This window comes from Pholis gunnellus (genome assembly GCF_910591455.1).
Source record: "Pholis gunnellus genome assembly, chromosome: 10".
Classification (NCBI taxonomy): Eukaryota; Metazoa; Chordata; class Actinopteri; order Perciformes; family Pholidae; genus Pholis; species Pholis gunnellus.
This window is the reverse complement of record NC_136537.1, coordinates 16,960,228-16,985,468: the sequence shown is the minus strand read 5'-3', so window position 1 is coordinate 16,985,468 and position 25,241 is coordinate 16,960,228. Positions and strand designations below refer to the sequence as shown.

The window sequence follows — 25,241 nt, the reverse complement described above, 5'->3', positions numbered from 1 at the left end:
TCTATCAGAATAATATTCTCTTTACATGCACATTGCTGCTCATACATACTAACTGTCATTGTTAATCTGTTACATATACTGTATGTTTGAACTGCACTCGAGACTTCGTGAGCTAAGTTAAATGTAAAAGGAATAAAATGAGGAAGTCTCTTATTTCTCTACAGCAAGAAAACATGGAAAAGGAGCATCTTTGCAAGACTTTATTTGTATTAACAGTTTGTATCATCTCAGTACACTTAAGATATATTTACAGTACAAATTTTAATCGTGGACAGGGCATTGTTAGGTCTGTAAATCCTCCAGAAAAATATTCATGTTCACTTAGTCGCCCTGGTTGGATAGACTTGATTGTCGAGGCCGAGGTAAGGAAAAGCTTTCTTAGTTAACTGTGATACAATAAAAATACTAAATATCATTCTAAGGCACCGTTCTATCCTATTGTTAAAGACAAAGTTGAGGACTTAAAGCAGTCAGCTCTGTACTCGAGCCCTCGAAGATACAGCAGGATCTGGAAGAGATACAGTATCTGTTCAAGCAGCAGCTACAACAGCCCCCCAGCAGGTGCTACTCGAGTGGAAAGATGAGTAGGAAGGGTTTGGGGGGGGAATTTGGATGTAGGCAAGTTTGGGATACTAACGGGGACTTCTAAAACATCTGGTAAGGAACAAATTACTTCTTTTCTTCCAGAATACCACGCAACTCTCCTACGATTCTCTACAGTAAAATGACTCCTCAGAAACCATTCTTTAAACATAGCGAGTCATTTGTGACAGTGCAAAGAGGATCGTGTTTTCTAAATGAATAATGGAGGAAAGCCAAAAAGGCGGGCAGCTCTGAGAGACATGGTAAATAATGAAGGACGGTGTATGGAGTCTGTTACATTCTTTGAGCTTATTAATCAAAGCTAAGATCTAAAGCTCCAAGACAGTTATGTACAAAGAGATTTTAGTTAGACAGCAGAGAACAAGGCAAAAATAAAAAGGTCCCTAAACCTCGCGCTCGGACTGTTCAAGCATCGGGTATTCAAGATTCAAATACAGTTCATGAAAAATCCTGAAGAGACAGAAAACCAGTCGGACCTGTCGTGTTTAGTTTGATGCATGCGCCCTGCCTCATCCTACAAAGAGTAGATAAAACCCGATCTGATATGCCAACCATAAGTATCCCCACCAACAACATCCCCACAAACCCTTTGACACCATATAAAACCGGTTTTGATGACATTAAAAGCGTTGTTAAGAGGCACAGCCATGACTTTGTTCATGGCTCAGACTTGTTGCTGAGGGCTGGAACAACTGGCCATCAGAATGTCAACTTGTTTAGTTTCTGTGAGGCAATATTCAGAATCAGGGCGACGGTATATGGGGTTGAAAGCGCTCAAACATACATACAAATACACACACACACACGCACACGCACACGCACACGCACACGCACACGCACACGCACACGCACACGCGTTGAGAAACGTTTAGTGGCCCATTTTTCTTGCAGAGCTCATGTGGAAGAGAGCTTTATGTTAATTTTTTTCCAGGCTGCCCAAACGTAACCTGACAACCCCGTCACGGGGCACGAGTCGAACCAAACGCTAACACAGTGTAGCACGGTCACGCACAGAGACTTCAATTATCCACATCCGGGCCGCCACTCCATCCTAAACATGGCTTCTTTTGCCTAATACTGATTATATACACAATACAATGACACTTAAATATATGTAGAAATGTATTTTCATATATAAACAAAACAGCCAAATTTTATATTATAAAAAAAAGAATTGAAATGCATTTAGTCAGATGTAGCAGGTAGTGAGCTGAGAATGTTTTTAAGACGGAAAGTTAATGGTAAATAAATGTAACTGATGAAAGAGCCGCACGGACAGAACGATGGATGGAAAAGTGCGCGTGGATGTGTTGGTAAAGCTTAAAATAAAACCAGATAATTGAACATGTTTAGTTTACCACCTTAAGATGCAGTTATGGTTGTTCAAACAGTTGTGTGGTGCAGATGCAGTCAGTGGAGACTAAAACTGAACTCAGATGTTAGTAAACATAAATTCTATATACATATGTAAAACTTAAACGAGCCCTACATGAACAAACTGCAGAGACTTCACCGAACATGTGAATTCACTAGTGTTGTGAAGGACTCTCAACACTCTTCAGCTTCAAATGTAACAGTTGGGAGTTGTGTTTCCGATGCCCTCTAGTGGCCAAAGACGCAAACACACGGTGAGAGAAGCCGGGGGGGACGGAAGAATGGGTCTGAAGTGACGTACGAATACAGAATCCACTCCCGAGCGTAAGCACACGACAGAGGATTGCTAAACTGTGCGTGTATGAGCTTCAGCACAATTCAGCTTATTATGCACACTTTAAATTAGACGTTAGGGGACAAAATGCTAAGGCCATATTGCTGGATGCTGCTCAAAGCAGCCGGTCAAGTAAATTTAGATGAATCACGTGCGAAACTTGGGACGCTCTCCTCACCAAACCCCAGACAGAACACAATGTATCAACGTTCCTTCCTTTAACTCGCGCTATTCGATTCACACAGACATATGTGCACGTGTCCTGGAATATTCTCATATAAGAGAAAACAAAAACAAAAAGACTAAACATATAACAATAATTACAATAACAAAGAAGCCAAAATTAATAAATTACAACAAATGCACCCCCTGACGAAGACAAAACTCTTAAAAAACATCATTAAATTTTGGACACAAAACGGAAAAACAAAAATGAACACAAGAGGAAGAGGAAAGAGACCTGAAGCAAGCATGTTGACGGAATATATGGAATTTCCCTGAAGCATAACTTTTTTTATATATATATATAATTTATATTTATATATACGTTTCCTCATAATGTGGGGTGCAAATGTAGCACTTGGGGTGGTCTTTCCGCTTCACCTTGTGCTCCTCCTTCAGGAGGAGGAGGAGGAGGAGGAGGAAGAGGAGGAAGCTGTTGGGGACTGATACAGGACATCTTCTAAAGGAGCTCAGCTAGACAGGAACTTTACGAGTGCAACAGTAAGAGGCTTCTCAGCAACGGCTGCAGCATCAAATCTCTACAGAAACACAGGAGAAATGAGTTACGGTCTTTAAGAAGATTATTACAGAAAGTGTGCGCTCCAAATAGGTGAAGAAGTGTAAGTGTCGCCTCACCTGAAAGGGCTTCTATGGGTTGACTAGAGGAATGCAGGGTGTTGACGGGGGTTCCCTTGTCCTCGAAGGCTACCCTGGTCCCGTCTGAGCTCCCGTCACAGTTGATCAAGACCTGGTTACAGTCCTCCGCCTTGATGAGGGGCAGAGCCTTAGAGTGGACGTTGATGTCGATGAGTTCCTCAAAGCTCCACTGGTTGGATTTCCCATTGAGACCCGAAACCAAGTCCACCTTGGCGGAGGAGTCCTGCTCATTCAGGAACTCCGAGCCCTCGACAAGGCGGCTCTTAGGGACTGGACTGGAGAGAGGAGAGGAGAGGAGAGGAGAGGAAGGAAAGAGGTGAATGGTTAGGTAAGTGATTTGGAAGGTGAATAAGAGATTCCTCTAAAAAAAAGAAAAAGCTAACAATGTGTTAGTCCGTCTCAGCTCCAGGCCCAATCTTTCATACGTCGTTATGGTTTCTCTCGTCATACCTTCCTGCCTGAGTCTCAGCTGTGCTGACGCCGTTGTTATTCTCCTTGTCGTCCGTCTCTGGTTTTCCGTTGACGCTGCCCAGGGGCTCCTCTCTTTGTGCCTCCGGCTCACCAGCGGACAGACCACACTCGTCTTTGTCGTCGTCCTCCTCGCCGATGTCATCCTGGCCTACGGAGGAAACAGAATTGAAGCAGACAAGTCACGCTGAGAATTTAGTAGACCCATGTATGTAAAGTGTATGCAAACAAAGACAAATAGGGGACGATACACCTTTACTCTCCGTGACAAAGCAGCACATTCATTCACAAATGCGGTGATGCATGACTCTTCTAAACCTGCCGTCTGTGTGAGGGCTAGAGGACGGGAACACTTACTCTGGGTTTCACAGTCCTCTCCTTCCTCTCCTTCCTCTCCCTCCTCTCCTTCCTCTCCCTCCTCTACCTCCTCTCCCTCCTGTTTATCGTCATCTCCTCCATCGCCCTACGCAGGAGACACAAACAACCCGTTAACACAAATACACACACACTCCGTGTCGACGACGAGGCCGAATGAATGTGAGCTCACCTTCATGTCACTTTGGTCCCCTTTTCTTGTTCTTTTCATTATTTCTTCAATTCTCTGAAATGGAAAAAAAGCGCATCTTTGTTTTAGATAATGTCTAATTGAGATCTACACAATGAGGGAACACTAAAAGTGTTTATACGGTCATTGAATAAATCACTTAAAATATTAGTTCGCCATTTAAAAAGAAGCTTCAGCGGTCTATCCGTACCTTCTTCCTCTCCATGCGTTCATGCTGGTTCTGCTGCATGATGCGCTCTCTCTCCACACGGACCCTCTCTGCCTCCTCCAAGGCCTTGACCTCGGCCTCCTCCCGTTCCTTCTGGAGCTCGGCCTGCTTCACCGCCTCCTCTTCTGCCATTTTCACCCGCTCCTCCTCCGCTAGGAGAGCATCTTCCTCGTCTTTGATTTTCTTCTCCTCTGCGAGCTTCTCCTCCTCCTCCAGGCGCTTCAGTCGAGCCTCCTCCGCTAAACGCATCTCTTCCTCCTTTCTCACCCTGGGATAGTAAAGAAACCGCCGTGAATGGCTTGAAGGCATACAATACGACGACAGAACGGAAAAAGATTGTGTTTTTAAGATTCGCTGAACAATTTTAAATAATCTTACTTCTCCTCTTCCTCCCTCTGTACCCTGAGCACCTCCTCTCTCTCTTTCTGCTCTCGCATCAGTCGGCGGTTCTCCGCCAGGATCTTGGCTGCCTCGGCGGCCGTGTTGGTGCCCGTCGAGGCTTTAGGGTCTGACGGGTGGGAAGACAAATATCGAAAACCTGTTCAGCACTTTATGTCGCCCTTTCACCCATTTCTCAATGTAGTGCTGACCCGAGGCCACAGCATGTGGCCCACCATAGGACGCAGTGTGACGGATGACTGAGAGGAAGCCAGACTGGAGGAAGTTAGTCGTGATAGGAGGAGGACACGGGGCAGAATAACAAGCCTTTCACATGATCATCTCTGTGCTCTTTGAAAGAACACCGTGGGAATACAGTCACAGTTCAGCAATTATCCCGTTAATACCTCGGAGTGTATTAGTAAATGTTGCATCTTGATGAGCAGGACTGCCACACATGAAAATATGTTGTATCACAGTCAGACATTCATTTGGTTGATAAATCAAAAACCAACATTCTCTTATTATTAGAGCTATAAAAAGTGACTCATTTCATTTGATCATCTTAAATATTATATTATTATGCATTTACCTTTACATACACTCCTAAATATAGATGTGTACACCTAAACTGTGCCACCTACATTTTATTTTTTACATATTTCTAATGCACAGTTACATATAGTAATAAAGCATTACTAAGCTATTTTATCTTGCAGATCATGCTTCTCTCCAGGAGGTGGCAGCAGCAACAACCCCGGGTCTGTAACAGGATGTGACTCCAGATGGAACTTAATACGTCTCCTGCTCCACTGAGATTTATTGCAACCTAAGCTGGCGCGCACACACACTCACACACACACATGCGCACACACACTCACACACATGCACACACAGGCGCGCACACATGTGTCAAGTCAATGTGCTGCTGTGAGAGCGAGAGGTCAAAAGGGAATAAGGACAGATCATTTGTTTCTGGTTTCAATTAAGTGGCTAAGTTAGCTAAAATTACAAAAAAGACTATTTCAAAAAGCAATATTCTTATGTATAACATTATGATTTTTTCCTCCTATTCCTTTTTTGCACTCCCTTAGTTCAGTATATATAACAATGAACACCCAATGTTCAAAGGTGGTTCTGTGGATCAAGATGTGCTTCAGTAACATGTCAACTAAGATATTCCTTTGAGCTCTTTAGGGAGTGTAAATAGGTTTGGATCTGCATCACTAATATTTATATAGATACGGTGAAATTGATGTCTAGCTGGGTCACTTCCCTCCATGAAACAGACGCCATGTCCCGATGATCTAGTGCAAACATCCTTGTTGCCGGAACAACAATCAGCCTTGGCAAATATTGGAACTGACTTATTAAAATCCGTCAGCCTTTATATGGGCCTGTTTCACATTTTTACCATCATGAAAGACCTTCTACAGTGTCAGATAGATTTGAATGAGGTACGGTAAAACATGTGCACTGTGGACTATCATTGCTCACCATCTTTCTCTTTGGTCTTGTTGGAATCAGAGGACTGTGGAGACACAGCCTGGACAGGACACAGATCCTTGGACTTGGAGTCCCTCTTTCGCAAGGTGGGGGGCCCTGTTGGAGTGAGAGCTGGTTTCTGGATAGGTGGAGGTTTGGCCGGCGTAGGCTGGGGGGATGGGGGGCGTTGTTTCATTGCACCCGGTGAGGGTGGCCGTTGCCTGGGACTTTGCCTGTCGGAACAAAAGTGTGAGTTGTGTCCATGTGTGTTTTAAAATTAAAGCAAAACTGAAAGGCTGCATTCAAACTCTCAAAAACACTTGAAGTCAAATATCACTAAAGCTGTGTCGGACAAGACTTGCAGTCTTACTTGGGTACTGTTGGGGAGGGCGTCCTCTTCGGGGCTGGGTTGGGGGCTGGGGAGGGCGTCCTCTTCGGGGCTGGGTTGGGGGCTGGGGAGGGCGTCCTCTTCGGGGCTGGGTTGGGGGCGGGGGAGGGTGAACGGTTGCGTCCCAGGGTGGAAGATGGAGAGGAGGGACTTTGCCCTCCAGGTGACGTAAACTGCTTGTCCTTCTGTCGTCCCGTAGAGAAGGGACAGACGTGAGGAAGTCAGTTATGACCATCACCGAGCAAGGATCCTGCTAACAACTCCTTACAAACACCCTTAATTTAAATATCATCGCATCATAAATGGTTGTAAATCAAGTTGTACCGACATTTTAAAAAAAAGGGTCAGTCACAGTAACTGTAACTCAAATGAAAATTGATAATTTAACTCCTGTTTAAGTCTGCTTCTTTTAGTTTCACCGGCACATCAAACAGTGCTGTGAAGGAGCCGTGGGTGAGGTTTTACTTCATCTATCTTCAATGCTAATCATGTGCCATGTTTGGCTGTGTAAACATGACGACATTGGGTACAGCTAGGTCAACCATGTGACACTCAAATATACAGTACCATCCCACACCACACATTTAGTACTGAACGCCAAGCATGCAAACATGAGATGTAATGTATTTATGCATTCATAAAACTGCTCTTATAATAAACCGCATTAGCTTCGGTCACACAACCATTCTCTTGGGAGGGACGGAAAGGAGAAGCAGGTCAGTGAACAGGCAATTGGTGTACAGTTTCACAACAGGGACAAGACATTTGTTTCCTATTTATGTAAATATAGCATTGGAGCAATACAGTGTCTTTGTACGAAGGAGAGGTCACACTCACAGCAGTAACATTACTGCTAGTAATGTTCAAAGTGTCTCGAGTGATAAGCTGTGAATTTCAATTATCTACAAAGAAATCTGTGCGAGTGGAGGAGAGAGGACAATGACATGGTGAGACCTTTTTGATGACATTAGGCCCCAGGGTCAGGGTGGGTCTGATCGGTCTATAATCAGGCCATTGTTGACCACTTTGTCTCATGCTACGACAATGAAGGCCTTCAGTCACAGAGGACAGGCAGAGAGAGAGAGAGAGAGAGAGACAGACAGAGAGGCACTACGGGCCACCAAGTGAGAACATCTGAGACATCACTTATGAGTGTTAGCATGTTGGCGATGTATCAACAAGTTCATATTATGAGTGAACAGCAAAGGTCAGAGAACAGCTGGAGGAGCAACATTTCCCTATGGTTAGCATCCTGCAGAAGTACTTTGACAGTCAAATAACCGGATGTGCGCATAAATCTGTCCGTCTGGGTCTTTGGTTGCATCTGCTTATTCCTCTGAGCCGCCATTTAAATGCAGGAAAACGCTGAACTTGTTCTCACTAGTTAAGACGTCTCTGTGTGCCGTCAAATCATGCGTCCACTATTAAAATGTTTTTATAGTCGATCCATATTTTCCGAGTCAAATTCAAATACTTTCCCATGGAAATAAAACCAAACTATTGCCAAAAAAAACACATGGTTTTACAAACACAGCACGACATTATACATTTTACTGTGTAATCTCGAATGTCATGTTAAAACCGGGGTTAATATCAGTCTGTCAGCTACCACATGCATTGCTGTATAAGTATATACTCACATATAATACATACTTATTAATAAGGATATAAAAACACAGCTTAAGGAGAAGGGCACAGGAATGACGTTCACCAAGCTTTCACTTAAGATCATCAACAGCATTACACACGTCTTCTTGTAAATGTCAGATTCTGGCCGGTGGTGTAACGTTAACTCAAAAGGTGTTCTCACCATTGAGGGGTCGAGGGCTCCGTCGGCCGACACGGACGTGGTCATGCCGCTCTTCTGTCGGTCGATGCTGCGGCTGCGCACAGGCCCCCGCGGTGGGACCAGGGGAGTGGCAGAAGCTGAGCGAGGACACAGGTGACACTCTGGTAAAGGACACAGTCATCGCACGGCCATGGGAGCATAACCAACGGGAGGCGGGACAAGCGGCCGAGGTGGGCAGCAAAGCAGCAAAGAAAAGAAGAATGAAGACAGTGGAGGGAAAAAGAGAGGAAGGGATGGCCGATAGATGATGGGTGAAAGAAATGAAGGAGAGTGATTTGTAAGGGGACAAGAGCACAAAAAAAAAGGCGAGTTGTTAGAAATAGCATTTTAGGCAGGCAACAGCTTGATTTCTGAAGCTTTGATTGAGCTGGAGATTACAGAAGACAAGAGGAGCAGAGAGCAACAATCTCACAAACAAACCCAGACACCAAAGCTACACAACATGAACACACCCGAACATCAAGAACCACAGCACACACTACACAAAACCTACCACAAACACTGACACTGCAAACACATATCACACAGATGTATTAGTACACTAAACGCACAAAGAATGTTCATCGTGTCGTTTGTTGTGTTCAGTATCGGTCATTTGCAATCTTTCGGTCCTTCCTGACATTATAAATTCTCCAGACTCTAGATTAGACGTTGAATGCAACATTTGCTGTTGTTTCAGGACAAAATTGCCTCTGGCATAAGCATTTGCTTTAAAATATTTTAAGATTTCCACACACAAACAAATCTCATATTGTAATCAGGACCACCGGATCCAAACTGTTGATGCTGAGCTGCTGTGTAGTGTAGCCTGTAGGCAGTACGGATAGTAAAGACTGTTGTCCACTGGCTGTGATCTTGCTGTGTCAGATTGAGGGATTAGCCATGATAATCCTGAGACCTGAGGAACTCTCCCTGCCACTGCCTGCTCACAAATGGGTTTTTGTTATTCATTCGGACCACTGACCAGCTATGTTGACTGTGAAACGTATCCTGCCATGAGCTACCGCTGCTGCTGCTGCTGCTGCAGATGTGTCGTGTTTCTACTGGGGCCATACTTAGCAGAAGATCTATAGCCGCTAATGGGTTTGTAATGGCCGGTCAATAAACACACCACAGCCTAAAACCAACACGGGGAATACAGCTAGAGCCTTTACAGTATCCTTCTTTCGACCTTGCTGAGTCTCGGGACTATTTATCTCTGCCTTAGAAACTGTAGATCCCAACCAACGTAACATACCGCTGACACAGTTCACCTAAAAATGTAAAGCATGCAAAGCATGAGACGTAACGCCTCACCTAGCCCAAAATCTAATGCCAGAATGGGGACATCCTGAGTTTGAATAGTGCGACATCGAGACAATACATCCCACGGATATGCCAGTAATGGAGTCCCCCAGCACTCTGGTCTCACTACCAGAACACATGCAATGGCACAACGGTCTCATTCTGACGTAACGAGAACCAACAGGTAAGCAGCTTAGAGCAAATCTCCCAGCATGGTCCCTGAGGCTCCTCAAACGCAGAGAAACGCTCCCAGCCAAGTCTGCCCTGCTCGGCCCGGCTCAGCTCAGCACACAACAGCCAATTGTGTAAGAATGCACGTGAGCCGTGTGTGTGTGTGTGTATGTACATGTGTCAATATTTACTGAGTAACTATGCTCTCTCACATGAGTGTACTTTGCTGCAAATAATGACTGTACATACATAACATAAAACAGCTGATCGTTACAATGGCCGCTTTTAAACACTGGTAATTCCACCACCACCACCGCCGAGAGGCCACTATTAACGTTGAGAGGACTGTTTCGTTGGGTTGACTTCTACTGATAAAACGAGGGGAGGGGGGGGGGGGGGGGTGGGGAGGACCGGGTTCTGTGTCTAGCCATCCTTCCTCTTTGTCGGGGTTTCAGAGGTTACCTGGAGCGTTTGTTCCTTCAGCTGACAGGGCGGCGGCGCTCTTGCTCCTAGCTAGTGAGGCCTGGGTGGGGCTGAGCAGGCGACTAAGAACCCCTCCGTCCACAGTGCCAGCCGGTGGCCTGCGAGCTACACGGCCGAAAAGTCACCCGAAAAAAAAAAAACAGAGAACAAAAGAGGCCAAGAAGGAAAGAGTGGATGAGAATGGGGGGTGAAGGCAAAACAGAAAAGGGGGGGGGGGGGGGTCAATGAAGTTCAGAAAGGTCACCATGTGATTTAACCAACAGGAGAGAATCAACATAAACAAGCAAAGGTCGTGTCTCAGTAATCTTACATGGGCTCCAACTGTCTGTGATCTGTTAACTTTCAGTGATGTTCAATAAAGTGAGGATCGTCGGTAGGAGACAGTAAGGAAAGGATGCCATGGAAAAGTGCTGAGACAGACCAAATACTGATTGTCTGGTAACTGAAGATCAGTTAGAACAGTGGTCAAAGGAGACAATGAGGTCAAATCAATGGTCCCGGGAGGTAGAGGGAGGTGTGCTGATGGGAAAAACAATCCATTAGTGAACGTCAAAGACGGCAGAGGAGTACGATTGGGTAGGAAGATGAGAAGTGAAACAAAACTAAAAGTGACTGTGACCGGGCAATAGTTCTTCAGCTTCTGCTGCGCAAACTCTTCTATGGTTAACATGAAGAAGGTGGCGAGTTGATGAAAAAACGAGGAGGCTGACTGCAATGGTCATGATATCATGAAAGCACTTATGGTGAAACTCTCTTGCTTCCATGAAATGAAAGAATGAACAATTCCCCATTTCGTCCGTTGTTGCTACCTCAGCTACAAAGTAGAAATCACACCAGAAGGAGAGTTCAAGTGTTTCTGTAAATGCTAGCTCTTCAACAGGAGAGTACAGAGTCACACACTTCCCTTTGGAGCGGTTACTGAGAAGACATCTGTTGCAGACAGACTTGTTTGTTGGCTGCTGAGTGCTCACCCTTGGGGCATGGCTCGCTGCTCTGCACCCAGGTATTAGGAATCTGGGGTGTTCGTCTGAGTTAAGGTTATAGTTGTGTTCTATTATTTAAGGTATTTTAGCTGATGGGACGTATTAAGTCAGTTTGAATGATGGTAGGTGTGTTGTATTATTGTCTACAGAAGAAACATGTACACAGAACAGGAACATTTTTACAGCCGATCTTCCGAACGAATGCCGACATCGCTACAGGACAAACAAAAGCGTCGTTGGTTAACGGCGATACACAGACTGCAGGGAGGGGTGTCGGTGCTCCGGGGGTGCTGTGGTGGGATGGCACTGCCACACACCACGCCGAAGCACGAGCCTAGTGACTTAATCAAGCTACGACGTCATCTTGGAAAGAGAAAACAATCAACACTTTGTGACAACAATACAATACACTGTGTTAGTGCAGACACGGCGCACAACAAAACCATTCCTGGGTTATCATTTGAAAAGAAAACAATATAAAAAATGTTAAAAAATGGTTAAAACAAGACAAGCTGTCAGTGAGAAACACAGCACAGTGCAGGATCTGGTGGGTTAAGACAGCAGAAAGGTTAAGGCATACATGGAAGGAGCACAATGTCCCCAGTAAATCACAGACGTACAACACTTTAGAGAGGCTTAGCAGCTGCCCGGGGGTAAGTCAGAGTGAGTGAGACTTAATTAGAAGGGAACGTAGACGGAAGGAAGGAACACATAGAAAGAAGAGTTGGCCGGTTTATAAACCCATATAGCCGATGGCACTGAAATGAGCTCAAGCGTTATCCACGAAACCTCTTAGTCGCCGTCAGAGTTGATGAGGTTTTAAAAGCCAATTCAGAATGAGCGAGCAGCTAACGCCATAGCAGCTAACGTCATAGCAGCATGCTTGTTATCAAAAGTGGAGGCCTGAGTGATGCAGATAGAGGCACGACAACACAGATTGCCGATTGTTCATGCTAGCCACCTTGATCTTCCGTTGTCGCCTTATCGGGCTTGGCCGGGGTCTGTGCTCTGCCCTCACTTACTCGTGAGTGGGAGGAACTTCTCTTCTTGACAGAACGGCCTACGGACATGAAAGGGGAGTTACAGCCGAGCAGGCACTGGAAAGGAGTCAACAAGGAATCCCCAAAGACAGTTTACAAGTCATGTGCACTTCATTTGGCCTTATGTGAGTCACCAGGCCGGGGCAGACAGCAGCTGATGTGACGTGTAACAGACTAAGCACACAGAGGAGAGTTGCAACTGACCGATCTGATAATAATCCAGGTAAACTATTAGCATATACAAAGAAAAATTGCTATATGTTTTTTGCTAAACTGTGCACAGTACCCCATCTGTATTATGAAAGCATAGTGTGGGATGGAGAGGGGATCTTTGGCACCTGTCTGTTCCACCTGAAGCTTTTTGACGTCTTCCTTACTGGCCTGAGCAGCATTGATAGGCAACCGATTACAAGACGAACTCCTCGGCTTAACACCTGGGAGACAACGATGAAACACCTCATGATGAATTTACAAGGCGCTCTCTCTGGTGAATGGCACAAAGTCTCTTTTTTTTTAGAATATATTCATAGGCCTAGGAAAGGAAAAGCATGAAGATTAAACATGTTGAGAGGAATAGAGCAATCAACAATATCAGAAAGAAGGAAATGGCACTGGCAACCCATAGAAGCTGTGGAGGAATATGAATCAACCGATTGTGTTGATTAGTATTTCATACGTCCTGTGAATCAAAATGCTTATAATATTGTGAGAAGCTTCTATTCCACTATGAGCAAATGTATAAACGAATCACTATGTGGTCCTCGGGACCTCTTATGATTCTGAAAAATGTAATCCAGTGCTTCATAGAGGTGCGTGGGGAATGGATTGAGAGGCCATGCTACTTCAGAATTAGCTTTTTACCAGTCTGTCAGCGCTCCAGTGAGTCTGCGTTTAAAGCCCTGGATGTGGAGAGCACAGAGGTCAGAGTTCACTCCAGGATTAAGAGTTACAAGAGAGAAAAGTAGGTTTGTTCCAGATAATCTAGTTGGTCACCTGGTAGATCTCAGGACATTATTCATCATTACCTGACTGATAATAGACTACGTCGGTTAAGAAACAGCACAGAAATGCAAGGAGGGTAGGAGGAAGGGAGGGGGAGAAGGAGCCTATGAGGAAGGGAGGAAGGGGGGAGGGGGTGAGGCGGGAGGGAAGAGAGGAGACTTACGTTTGTCGGGAGATTTGATAAGGGTGGCAGAGGAGGAGGATAGGCGTTTGCTGATGCCAGCCTCGGACGGCTGTTTCAGGTTCATGGTGGACGTGGAGCGCTTGTCCACTAAGAGGGAGGAGGAGAGACAGACAAGGGAGGAGGGGTTTACACTGGAGGTTGGCCAATGGAGGAGGGCATTTGGGTGCACACAAGGGAGTACAAGGCTCTGCAAGATCCTAATACCCCTAATGTGCAACGGGTGATATGCTGCTTCATTAATACACCTAAAATAAAATACATACACACAAAACACACTGATATAGTTTCCCCGTTAACCCAAGAGCTACTAAAGCAGTTTAGTGACGCACTCTTAGCAAATACAAATGATATGCAACATGAATTTGCTGTTAAATATCATGTTTAAAATGACAATGTTCATTTTCAACAAACCATAACAAAGTTGATGTTATTTTAGAGGCAGGCACGGTGGTTAGTAAACAACAGATGCTCATTTTTTGACCACGCCAGAGAGGAGAGCCTCACCAACATAACATGAGAATCCAACGGTGATATTAGTTTATTTCATGTGCCAGTCAATCGGCCCTCCATGCAGAATCGCCCATGTGACCCGGAAGTGCTCGACAGTGTGAGTGAGTGAACAACCTAAAGCTACACTTGCAGCTAGTCACCCAGCACAAGGCACGTTAAGAACAACGGCCCCATACGAACACTGTTAGTGAGAAGCTTCCAGTTAGACTGCAGGGTGGTGGTGGGGGTGGGGGGGGGGGGGAGCTGGTGGGAAGCGTAGAAGGTGACCGAGCTATCTAGAGTGCCAGTGCCAGTCCATGCTGTGGTGCTACATTGGTGAGCAAATGATCAACAAACAAAACCTTGTCGACTCCTCGGTGGCTTTTCTGGCGAGGCAGGGGAGACAACTATAGTAACTGGAGACGAAGAGCTGGCATCAGAGTCTCCTGTGGGGAAAAGAGAGCTCCCAGAGAGGAGCGATAGAAGACAAGATGCTGAGAAACATCCTTCATACAACGAGGGAGAAGAGAGCCTGGCTGACACCCAGTCCCCACAGCAATAAGTATGCTGACCCGAGTATTTAAAGTCGACGCACCAAAGAATCACGACAATCAGTTGGTGCTTCGACAATATAAACAACCTATAATTTATGTATTTGTGGTTAATTGCTTGAGTGTCAAATAGTGGGAGTGATTGTACGAAGGGGGTCAAGTGATGCCTGTAGTGTTGTGAGAGTGAGACAGAATAGTAACAATTGACGTTTACATTATAGCTTCAGATCTCAGTAAATGAATTGGATTTAATGAGTTGACTTTACTGCGCGACAAAACAGGGTTTGCATAACTGCGGACAGCTAACATGATCCGACAGTACTGTTATCTGATTATATATTATATTTTGACTTTAACTAAATTAAGATTGTTGAGAAAAAGATTGTTGAAAGCTCTCTACTTTTACAGTCTGAAAAGGGGGCCTTTTTATTTCTTGGTGGTTCAGAGTTTGAGCTATTAACTAGAAGATCTTAATAAAATGATATGCGATGTATAAATGCTTGACTGATAACAAGGCTGAGCTCTTATGGCTGCTCCTAAAAATGACTTAAAGCAGCCGAAGTTCTCTCACGCAGAGCTCCCAAGCTTATAGCAGCTAGTTATCACCACTATATCTGTGAATAACAAAAACAGATGGAACTGCGCTTCCACCTGAATGCGTATCAATGCCGGCTTGAGTGTCATCAGGCAGAAATAGCTTCACATTGCTTTCATGTGCATTGTGGCTGGACCACTTTCATGTCTCGTTTTGGAAAAAGGTGAAGAAGTGGCCTCTACCTGTCCGCCCGTCTGAGTCTGTGGCCAGTCCTCCCCAGGACCATCTTTTCTGCCTCTGCTCCACTCGCTGACTACGCTCTAACGTCCGCCGCATCATCGCCTCGTAGTGCTCCTGCAGCGTTACAGAAGCAGGCGCAGAGAGAAGTCATTTAAAGCAGAGCAACACATAAACCTGTGTTTCTATGTTAATTCAATGTGTTAAGTCAAGAGAGTCAAATCAATCAACCAACAGCTCTGAGGCTCTTCAGACTCCCTCTGTTACCTTTTCCTCTTCCTGTTTCTGTTTCCTCTTCTCCTCCACAGCCAGTCGCTTCTGCTCCTCCTTCCTTCGCTGTTCATCAACCTTTTTCTGACGCTCCTCCACCTGACGCTCCACTTGCATCTTGGCCTTGCGCTCCCGCTCCATGACCTGAGAGTCTTTCAAAACTGCGGGTGCAGGGGAAAAACAAACAAACAACAAAAGTAACTTCTTAGCATGTTTTCTTAAGCTCGGGCTACAATAACTTCACACAGAGGAAACTGGGACCACGCCCCTTACCCTGTTGTCTCTCTGCCTCCTCCCGCCTCTCTTTTGCCACTCGCAGCCGGTCGTCTATTCTAAGAGCAGCACCGTCAATGACTGCAACACATGTGTACATGTGTATGTGTGGTTAAAAGATATAACATATAAAGCAATGCTTATTCGGAGAACAAAAAGGGGGGGGGGGGATTACAATGCAGGATAGTGTTACAAGAGCATGACATGTGACCGTCATTAAAGAGCTTTGTCAATGGTTACAGTAATAAGATTACCTGCAGTAAGCTATACTGACAGGGTGGTGGAAGTGGATTGTCTTGCATCTAGCGGTTCAGATTACTGAAGACAATGCAGCGGCGACAGGGCGGTATCAGTGGGAACCAGTCTGTTTCTGTGTCAAGGTGTGGTGTCGTTTACCTGGCCTACTCCCCGGAGGTTTAGCTGGTGCGTTGGTTGTAGGTCCGGGGCTGTTCCCTGACAGGCTGCGCCGCTCCTCGGCTTGTGCTTGTGCAGCTGCAGCTGTATGTCGGAAAACACAGACACACACACACACACACACACACACACAGTTTACACACAACTAGACTCACATCATGTCACGACTGATGAAGCAGGTTTATCAGATAATGTCTAGGAAACAGAATAGCTCTGGGTGATCTAAACCAATACAGTTTAAAATCAGCTGTTTCTTCTCTGTGCTTTGTTTTCCATAGGAATGCTAGTTCAAGAGCGATCCGACACATTTGAAGCTACAGAACAATCCGGCTATTCAGCCATCTGGCACAACCCATCCCTCATGGTCGACCCTGTAGCCGACCATACACGGGTTTCTGTGACCAGCTCACAGGGATGGGCTGCTGCGAGAGACGTGTCTGGAATCGAACCCTTGTGAGCTTCCCGGTAAACGTTATGCCCGCGAGTGGACACCATTCGACAAAACTACTCCATAAAACATTGAAAAAATCAACACGGGACACATTTCAAGTCATCCTGTGCTTGCGGCAAACTGATTTTCTTTCTAATTCGGGGTTGTGATTTCTAAGCAGCGCAGAGAGAAGATGTCAGTGTGCTGCATGCAACAGCTTACATGTTGTTGCAGGGGTTACATCAACTCTCCCACCGGGACTACCACAGGGTTGAAGCACTTTCTTCAGTAAAAACTACAGTTTTATGGGAAAGTCGTGGTTAGGAGATACAGGGGCAGAAAGGAAGGAAACAGTGAGGACATGATCGAGCCTTTTCTCTGCTCTATTTCCTTCTGTGTCGATGTGTATTCAGCATCGCAGAAGTGCTGACAAAGCGGCAAAACGATCGGTCATGGGACGTTCACATTACTGATGAACAACTGTGTTCTGAGAGGCTCACTCTGTCTCCTATATCCTATAAAAAATGTTGGGATATTTATGGTACTATAAATCACATGTACGTCACATAAGTCATTCCAAAAATTGGGTTTGGACCCACAGGTGGGTCGTAGGACATTTTATAAGGGTCGCCATGAAATTCTTTCTTCCATACTCTTTCCTTTAACATGTATATCTGCATTATGGACCACATGAAGGAGCCTGAATGTTCACATTGTTCTGATAATTGTAGCATATTTATAACATTGAATTGAATATGAAAGGCGAGCGTACATCCTGTTTGTTTTACTGATGAGGTGGAAAACAAGAGCCTGTTAACTCTATAACGTGTGTATTATACGCTCTCAACAACGCGTGCATTAATCAAAGTTGCGATTCATCAAACGTATACCTCTTCCAAATGGCAGAGAATTTAAAATGATGTGGAAATGGCGGAAAAAATGGTTGTTCTTCTCGTGATTTATAGATATTCTGAAACACTGCTTTACACCACTAGCACCAAATGTTGTGAGGTGATAAAGTGAAAATGCGTGGACAAAGGAAATCCATTGTTGACCAAATATATTGAAATCAACAATTCTTCTTCTCCCTCATCTGTAAGAGGGGAGACCAGATAAGAAACTGCGTGTGGCATGATGTGCTGAGTCATGACCATATGCGTGTGTAATATTGTCACCTCACCACCACTAATTAAAAAAAGACATCAACATGCTGCTGCTGCTGCTGCTGCTGCTTCACATCAAACACTACACCAGCGAATCACAGAAGGCTTCTCGTGATAAAGCAGCTGTAGAAGTGCAGCCTTACAGACATTAGACTCAAAAGAAGCAGCCACAGTGAACCGAAATGGTTATGCGATGAACGCCATCAAAGCAGGAAACACCTTTTACCGTGTTGTCTTAGCGTGTGGAAAACATCCACGCTGTGCCCGCCACAGGCACCGATCACGCCGTGCGAGTCTTATCAGTATGGAAATTGACTCTACGCTCGTCTACCTTTACTCTCTGGAAACCAGAGGAGGACAAAGGGCCGTTCTTACGTGAACGGGACACCGACAAATGAAGGAGAGATAACATTTGTTCACGATTGAATATGCTTTGTTTGCACCATTCAACCAAAGGAAGATCTATCAGTGCAGACATGGAGAACTGACAAACATGGCCGGGCATCTGGACTGATTACATAACTCACACACAGAGCGGGGCGGTCTTAATGTGGGTAATTACTTACATACTGTATATCACGATAAAGCATGTTTTCTGGTAATTCAATTAATAAAAGGTCTATATGAAATAACCCCAAAAATACTAGTAATGTGATTAAGACGACACTTTGATTTAAATACACTGAGGTGTTCCCATAAGCTGAATTCTTATCAATTCACATTTTATGCAGATTTTGCGTAGTAGTGTAGCATGCGCTTGTTATTATCAATCTAAAGGAAGCAGACTAATCGCGTACCATGATTGACGATGATTAATGATCCTATTGAGTTATTGCCCAGCCCTACTCTCATAGATAATCATCCTGAAGTAGTTGTATTAGTCACACACTGAGTATTTGTATTCTGCAGCAGCATTGATGCTCTCAAGTCAAGCAGTAGCTTATGAGGGTCGAAGTGTGCTGCTAATGTAGACGAGTACCTGTCACTTCACTTTAGATATAAGACTCCCTATTTCAACCCCACTGAAGAAAAACCTGCTGTGATTTAACACCAGTTTAAACACAAAAGAGTAACTAATTACTCCAGTTAGTCACCGGTGCTGTGCCAGTGGATTGTATATGTGGTATGAATCATACAATACCTCAAAGCAAACCCTTTATTCAGTATTCTATGGTGAATGTAAACAGTGCATCCTACTGTACAGACAGTAGAGGTTTCCATGTGAATTCCTGGGACGCTGGTGAAAATGCTTTTACCTTCTGACAACACAACCATTCTCCTTTAGAGAACAGAGAGGGAAACAGGCGGGCCACTGCGGGCTAAAGGAGCCGATCTATACTCGAAATCTAGAGCACGAATGAATCAAAAACACAAAGAAACCGCACATGTATCTCCACTAAAGACAAAGGAAGCTCAGGATGGATGACGAGCTTCTCAATCGTGCTTAGGCCTGTATGAAGGTAGGCAGGGAGTCTGAAGTGAGATGATTCATAGCTAAACAGAGAGAACACATCGGAACGCTTTAACGGTTAATGTGTCACCTTACAAGCAACAATTACTGAGTGTGGGCTGTAAAATACAAAGTATAGTAACAGTAACACCGTGTGAATGACTTGATGATGCTGATTTAAGATAATATCTGCGAAGGGGCCGCTCAGAACGTCTCCACTTGCACTAAATAAAATAATGCAGCGCATGACAGGACTTCATTCTGCATTCTCTGGTCTTTAAAGGGAAGTAAAAGCAGACAGGAAAGCAAAGCGGCTGAGTAGGTAACAAATGTCGAGCTAAAACTTAACACAACATCCAGTTATATAAGGCTTTCTGTTACATTGATGCTCGGAAGATTGGATTGAACTTCTGGGTGCCACAAACCGCAGTGGACGTACCTACTCACTGAACTCCCTGTTCAATATAAAGAGCAAGTCAGACTCACACATTCATGCTTTGATTAAAGAGCTTAAATGAGAGAGCCAGGTGTGCTCATAGAAATGAAAAAGAGACGATAAGAGGACAAGAGCTGAGTCATCAACTCATCCCTATGGAGATTTGCACACATTAACATAAATCATTGCCGCTGCACTGATAGCTTCAGCTGAACGTTATTAACGGGGCCTCTAGACTATACCACGGGTTGATCAACGGCATCATCAGAGCTGGATAATCAGCTGTTCAGGTAGCTTGTTGAAGATCCAGTCTGCAGTGGGCGTACCGCAACATTTCTACTCAATCATCTAAAATATGATGTGTTATGTTGTTTAATGTGACGTATTTCAGTCTGTGGTCTGTAATCCGGCTGCTTGGTAATATCGTGACATATGAAGCTCTAGCGTAGACTACTCTTTTGAATGCTTAGGCCGGTAGTATTTCTGCTATTCACTTCTCTCACGCACGCGCTCTTGTAATTTCCTTGCCGTCATTGTTTGGGTCTGTCAATCATGATATCAGCTGTTCTTATCAGCAGGTCTCTTCTATCTAATAGCACAGTGACACGCCTACATTGTTAGCATATCATCTTGCTGCTGTGTCTTATTAAATATGATTGTCTCTATGCCTTTACTACATATATGTGGCTTTTTACACGCGCCCCTCCACCTCCACATCACCGCCCAGTCGCAGATTAATCAGCTTCATCATTTCATCAGCCACCACCACCAGTGTCTGGACTCAGATTACAGCATCATCCAGTAGTATCAGGGAGTAGAAACAACTCAAAAGAACAAAGGAAAAGCATTCAGAGTGCAGCACATATACATATAAATATGGATGTGGTCCAGCTGCTGATTGTAATGGGAGCAGTAAAGACAACCAGAGGGGGGGGGGCTGGTGATGACTCTGCTCTGGAGGCCAAGAAAACACTTAACAGGAAACAGGCCAACCTGCATTACATCATAACACTCTAGTCGAATGCTAACGCTGATCAAATGCTAGTTCTCTAAATGACACGCATCCTACACGATGTTGTGGGAAAGCAAGAGTGGGTTAGGACTCTTTTTTTTTTTTGTCCCTCCCTTCAACTGCAGCCGTTAATGATCTCAGCTTCTTGGTACAATTAAGTAGCTTGAAGCACAGGAAGCGTCTGCGGCGCTTAATGAAGGGTGGACAACCGTAAGCCACCGCGGACTAAAAGCACATCGGGATCTTTAACTCCATCCAAACACAACGGGTTGATTCACTGACCAAAACATCTTAAAACAAACAACTTTTACTTTGTTAATATTGTCAAAGAATCAGTGAACCCGTCTTGTGTTTTTCAATTAAAACATCAACCTTCTTGGCCATTTATATCACACCGAGCTTCCCATTGCCGGCTCAAGACTTCTGGTCCTCGCTGCAGATAACACTGCTGATGCACGCTCACACATGTGCACACACACACACAGACACACACCAGATCTTCTATGGGATTACTCGGGACCTGTTCATGCAAAGTTAAGCCTTGGCTATTTGCAGTGCTGCTAGGATAACGATGACACATCACAGTTTCCTCAGGAGTCTCTTCTTCCAGGTGGACCCTATTCTCTTGTGGAGATCTGATCATATCCAAATGCATTATTATTACGATCAATCCCGTTATTGCTGGGCTCTTTGGGGGCTAAAACAGAGTGCTTACAGTCTTTATAGTATTGCGTTAGTTGTATTAAGTAATATCTGTTGAAAACAAAGTATATGCTCAACTCTCTTTATGAAAACTGCAGACACTACACTACAAAAGTTATCAATTAATTACAAGTACTCTGGACTTACTAGTTACACGACAAAAAGCAGAATGTAATTAGACTTTATTCGTCTATTACACCTGTAATTATTTAATTAAACTTATCGTTAGTGTGTTCCAGTGTCGTGTAGTTGTTTACAGTCTGCCAGCATCAACAAGAGCAATCAACTTTCAATAATTGGACAAATTGTAACTGTTTTTCCATTGAGAATTTATCCCTAAATCTCTAGACTAAGTTGGCATCAACTGATGCCTCGACCAGACTATTCTGACGATGGTCTGACCTCAGTCTATACAAATGAACATGTTTTGCAATTCAAATATTCCTGTGTGTGTGTGTGTGTGTGTGTGTGTGTGTGTGTGTGTGTGTGTGTGTGTGTGTGTGTGTGTGTGTGTGTGTGTGTGTGTGTGTGTACACTTATACTGTAACACGTCCTGTTAAAAAAGGTTGAAGCTATACAGACGTGGGACATTAGTGGAGCAATGCTAAGTGGATCCAAGAAGCTACAGCACACGCTGGAATTGAGGGCCGGTCCATTTCCTCGTTTGGTTAAATTCGACCAGTTCAGAAATACTTCTCGTGCTTTTAATGCAGCAGCAGCAGCAGCAGCAGCGTGTGCTGAGCCAGGATCAGGGTAACCTTGCAGTAGTGTGATCTCTCTCTGTAATAGCAGGGAACATTTTATCCTTGCTCACATTCTTGTGGAAACGATCGTGCACGTGAACCAGATTCCTTACATTATTTTATTATCATTGTGAGGCCTCTGCTTCGGCTGAAGGCCGAGCGAACTGACATCCAGGAGTCCTACATTTTCACATCACTCGAGATGTTGTGGATATTTTCATAAAACCGCAGAATTGGGTGGATGTAAATTCCAGGTTGAGAAGACTGAATGGAAAAGTTAAGGGAAGAATACGGACTAAATACGGTCCAGTTATTGGAGTAAAACATGCCTACACCCACACTGGGTATGCAGAGAACTCCCTCTTACCCTGAAACACTAAAAAAAAAACCATCAGCTCAACTGCAGCTCGAGTCATAACAAACTGTGCATTCATGCCCACAGATGCAGACACAGTAAACATCCATGTCGACGTCTGGAGGGGGCCAGCTGAGGCGTGGATGAGAAGCATTGATACAGACTTTGCTGCTGCAGATGGCACATATAGTCCCACGTGACATTGAGCTACTGGACCAACCAAAACTCCTTTATCACTTCATCAAGATGCAACTATGCAGCCTCATTCTCTTATCAGAGCCGTGTGTCTGCCACTCCAGCTTTATCTCAGATTCAGGTCAGACATTGTTGTAGTTCCCCCCCTCCCTGGAGAGAGGAGGGGGTTGTGCCATATGTCAACAAATAAGCATAACTGTCCAATAGGATGTAGAGGAGAAACGACCACTTTTATAGAAGATAAGAGGAGTGTTTAGGGGCAGGAAGTACTGTGCACCCTGCTGGTGTGTGGCTGGACTAAGAGCTGTCTGTCGGTTTGAACTCGTGCACTGAAAGGCGCTTCCTGAACTCTTCCTGATCGGGATAGCAGATGATCACTTTTGACAATAATCCCCAAGTGATGAGCAACGTTATCTAAGCTACTGACTGACTGAATGAATGCCACTTACAGCGCAGTTAGCTTAGTCTACCGTGCAGTTAGACGTTCGTCAATCCAGTCTAATATATTCACACAACAGCACTTTGAAAGGCAACGTGATTATTAAATTCTGCACAAGTAAAGCTAAAGTGAGCTTGGCGCGTTAAGGCCAACCCAAACGGTAAAGTCGTGACATGTCAACCGGCTCTCAGGCTGCCAAACATCACGCTACAACTTCAGCTAACGTTAGCCACAAGTACCTTAAGTCGAAAGCTCTTTCTACGTAACGTGTCGAGATAACGTATGCTATCTGCTCGGGGAGAAGTTGCATATTTTTTCCGCATCCATTGTCAGCATGTAAACCGGGACAGCGAGCTAACGTTACTAGCCCAGACAAGCTCTCCGCGTTACGAAGCGTTCAAATCACCCGGTTTAGAGGCGGCAGTTGCCGGTAAACGTTAAAAAGTGATGACTGCATATTAAGACACAACTGGGTGAAAAAATAACCAACGACTGACAAGATGTTTCTTACCCATTTGGGCTCGCAAGCCTTTGAGAGTCGTAGCACCCTCCGCCATTTCTATGAAGTTTTCCTTCTCTGTGTTTTTTTTCTAAAGCGCGTAACACCTCGCAGCCGGACTCGGACCTCACGGGGACGTGGACATCAAAGATGGTGGTGAGAGGTGAAGAGGTCTCACTCTGACTCTTACCCGGAAACCGACAGAACGCGGACGAACCAACAAAGCTTTCAAAATGCTGCTGTGTGAATGGAAAGTTTTTCTATGGATTTCTCGAGGCAAAAAATAAAAATTTAAATCACGACAAAAACAATATATATATATATATATAGATCACTACAAAAAAAATAATTTAAATCACTACAAAAAATAAATAAATAAAATAAAAATCACTACAAAAAAAAAAAAAAATCACTACAAAAAATAAAATTATTATTATTTTTTATTTTTCATTTACAAAAACAAAGAGAAATTATGAGATAGAAAGTCATTTTGTTCTTCCTACGCCAGAGCTGCTTCTTGCTGAAAATCCATTCAAGGGTGCTTTTGCTCAGTACAATCCCATAAAGTGAAGTATTTAATGTGTTGTAAAGCCACGTTTAAAGTAGTCCTCAATGCACTCACAATCAATTTATATGTCAAATGTAGGGTAACCTAAGCCAAAGAGCTGCTTCTATGACTAGTGTGTTAAAGTATTTTTTATAATTTCGACTTTCTATCTCATAATTTCTCTTCTTTTTTTTTCTTCTTCTTGTATTTTGTTTTTTCTAAATTAAATTAAATTTAGTAAAATTTGTATTTATGTTTTGCTGGTGGAAATGGGCTTCCATAGATTTCAGATATTTTTCAGCTGCAGATCAATTATATTTAGAAACCTTTTAAAAATCCTTACCAAAGGCAAAACGTCTTGCAAACTGCACGGTTTACCATTATTTGTGACTAGTAGTGGATTTTCTTTCTAATAGACGATCTAAGCGGTTGCTAGTAAACTACAGGCCACGTTTGCTATATAGCGGCCTCTAGCGTTCATCTGGGCGTTGATGCATGCTGATTAATTTAATTTAATTTATCCACAAGAGATAATGACCACACCAGCACTCAATTCATAAACGACGTATGATACAAAACGATTCAATCAAACAAATAAAGTATTTTCAGCACATCAAATGTTTTTTCATAAGCCTCACGAGATTCACAGAGTTTTCAGAGTGAAAGCAAACAGGTCTCAGACAAGAAAGTAAACTTTACTGAAAACGTGTTCATCATTTGCTTTTTGAGAAAAATCGTGATGGGAAAAAAATGTAAACCTTACCAGATTGAGTGTACTGAAGAATCTGCAGAGCTAGAGATCGAGGAATAATACAGCTGGCAA

At 44.1% G+C, this 25,241-nt stretch overlaps 1 protein-coding gene across 5 annotated transcripts; it reads right to left on the bottom strand.

Annotated features, from left to right (window-relative positions):
- Positions 1 to 217: 217 nt before the first annotated feature.
- map7d3 (MAP7 domain containing 3) lies at positions 218 to 23,943 on the bottom strand. 5 transcript variants are annotated; one of them, XM_079167722.1, is made up of 20 exons: positions 23,884 to 23,943; positions 16,430 to 16,531; positions 16,034 to 16,114; positions 15,758 to 15,921; positions 15,496 to 15,607; positions 14,530 to 14,613; positions 13,658 to 13,765; positions 12,831 to 12,926; positions 12,414 to 12,512; positions 10,449 to 10,574; positions 8,493 to 8,608; positions 6,665 to 6,867; positions 6,307 to 6,527; positions 4,810 to 4,939; positions 4,414 to 4,699; positions 4,206 to 4,259; positions 4,016 to 4,121; positions 3,641 to 3,809; positions 3,170 to 3,465; positions 218 to 3,072 (listed from the first exon to the last, which is right to left on the bottom strand). In XM_079167722.1, the coding sequence occupies exons 1-20, from the start codon at positions 23,927 to 23,929 to the stop codon at positions 3,065 to 3,067; spliced, it is 2,607 nt and encodes an 868-aa protein (XP_079023848.1). In that variant the 5' UTR covers positions 23,930 to 23,943; the 3' UTR covers positions 218 to 3,064. The 5 variants fall into 5 exon arrangements, with proteins under 5 accessions (XP_079023848.1, XP_079023849.1, XP_079023851.1 ...); XM_079167723.1 differs by having other exon boundaries at positions 6,665 to 6,864; XM_079167725.1 differs by lacking the exon at positions 10,449 to 10,574 and having other exon boundaries at positions 8,493 to 8,632.
- Positions 23,944 to 25,241: the final 1,298 nt, after the last annotated feature.

What these genes read in the sequence shown, in the direction of transcription:
- map7d3 (XM_079167722.1), bottom strand. Translation starts at nt 23,929, where the DNA reads ATGGCGGAGGGTGCTACGACTCTCAAAGGCTTGCGAGCCCAAATGG. An exon ending in GGCGACAACGGAAGATCAAG is followed by an intron (nt 10,575 to 12,413) that starts GTGGCTAGCATG and finishes TCGGCCGTGTAG; the next exon opens with CTCGCAGGCCACCGGCTGGC. An exon ending in CAGAGGGAGGAAGAGGAGAA is followed by an intron (nt 4,700 to 4,809) that starts GTAAGATTATTT and finishes TTACTATCCCAG; the next exon opens with GGTGAGAAAGGAGGAAGAGA.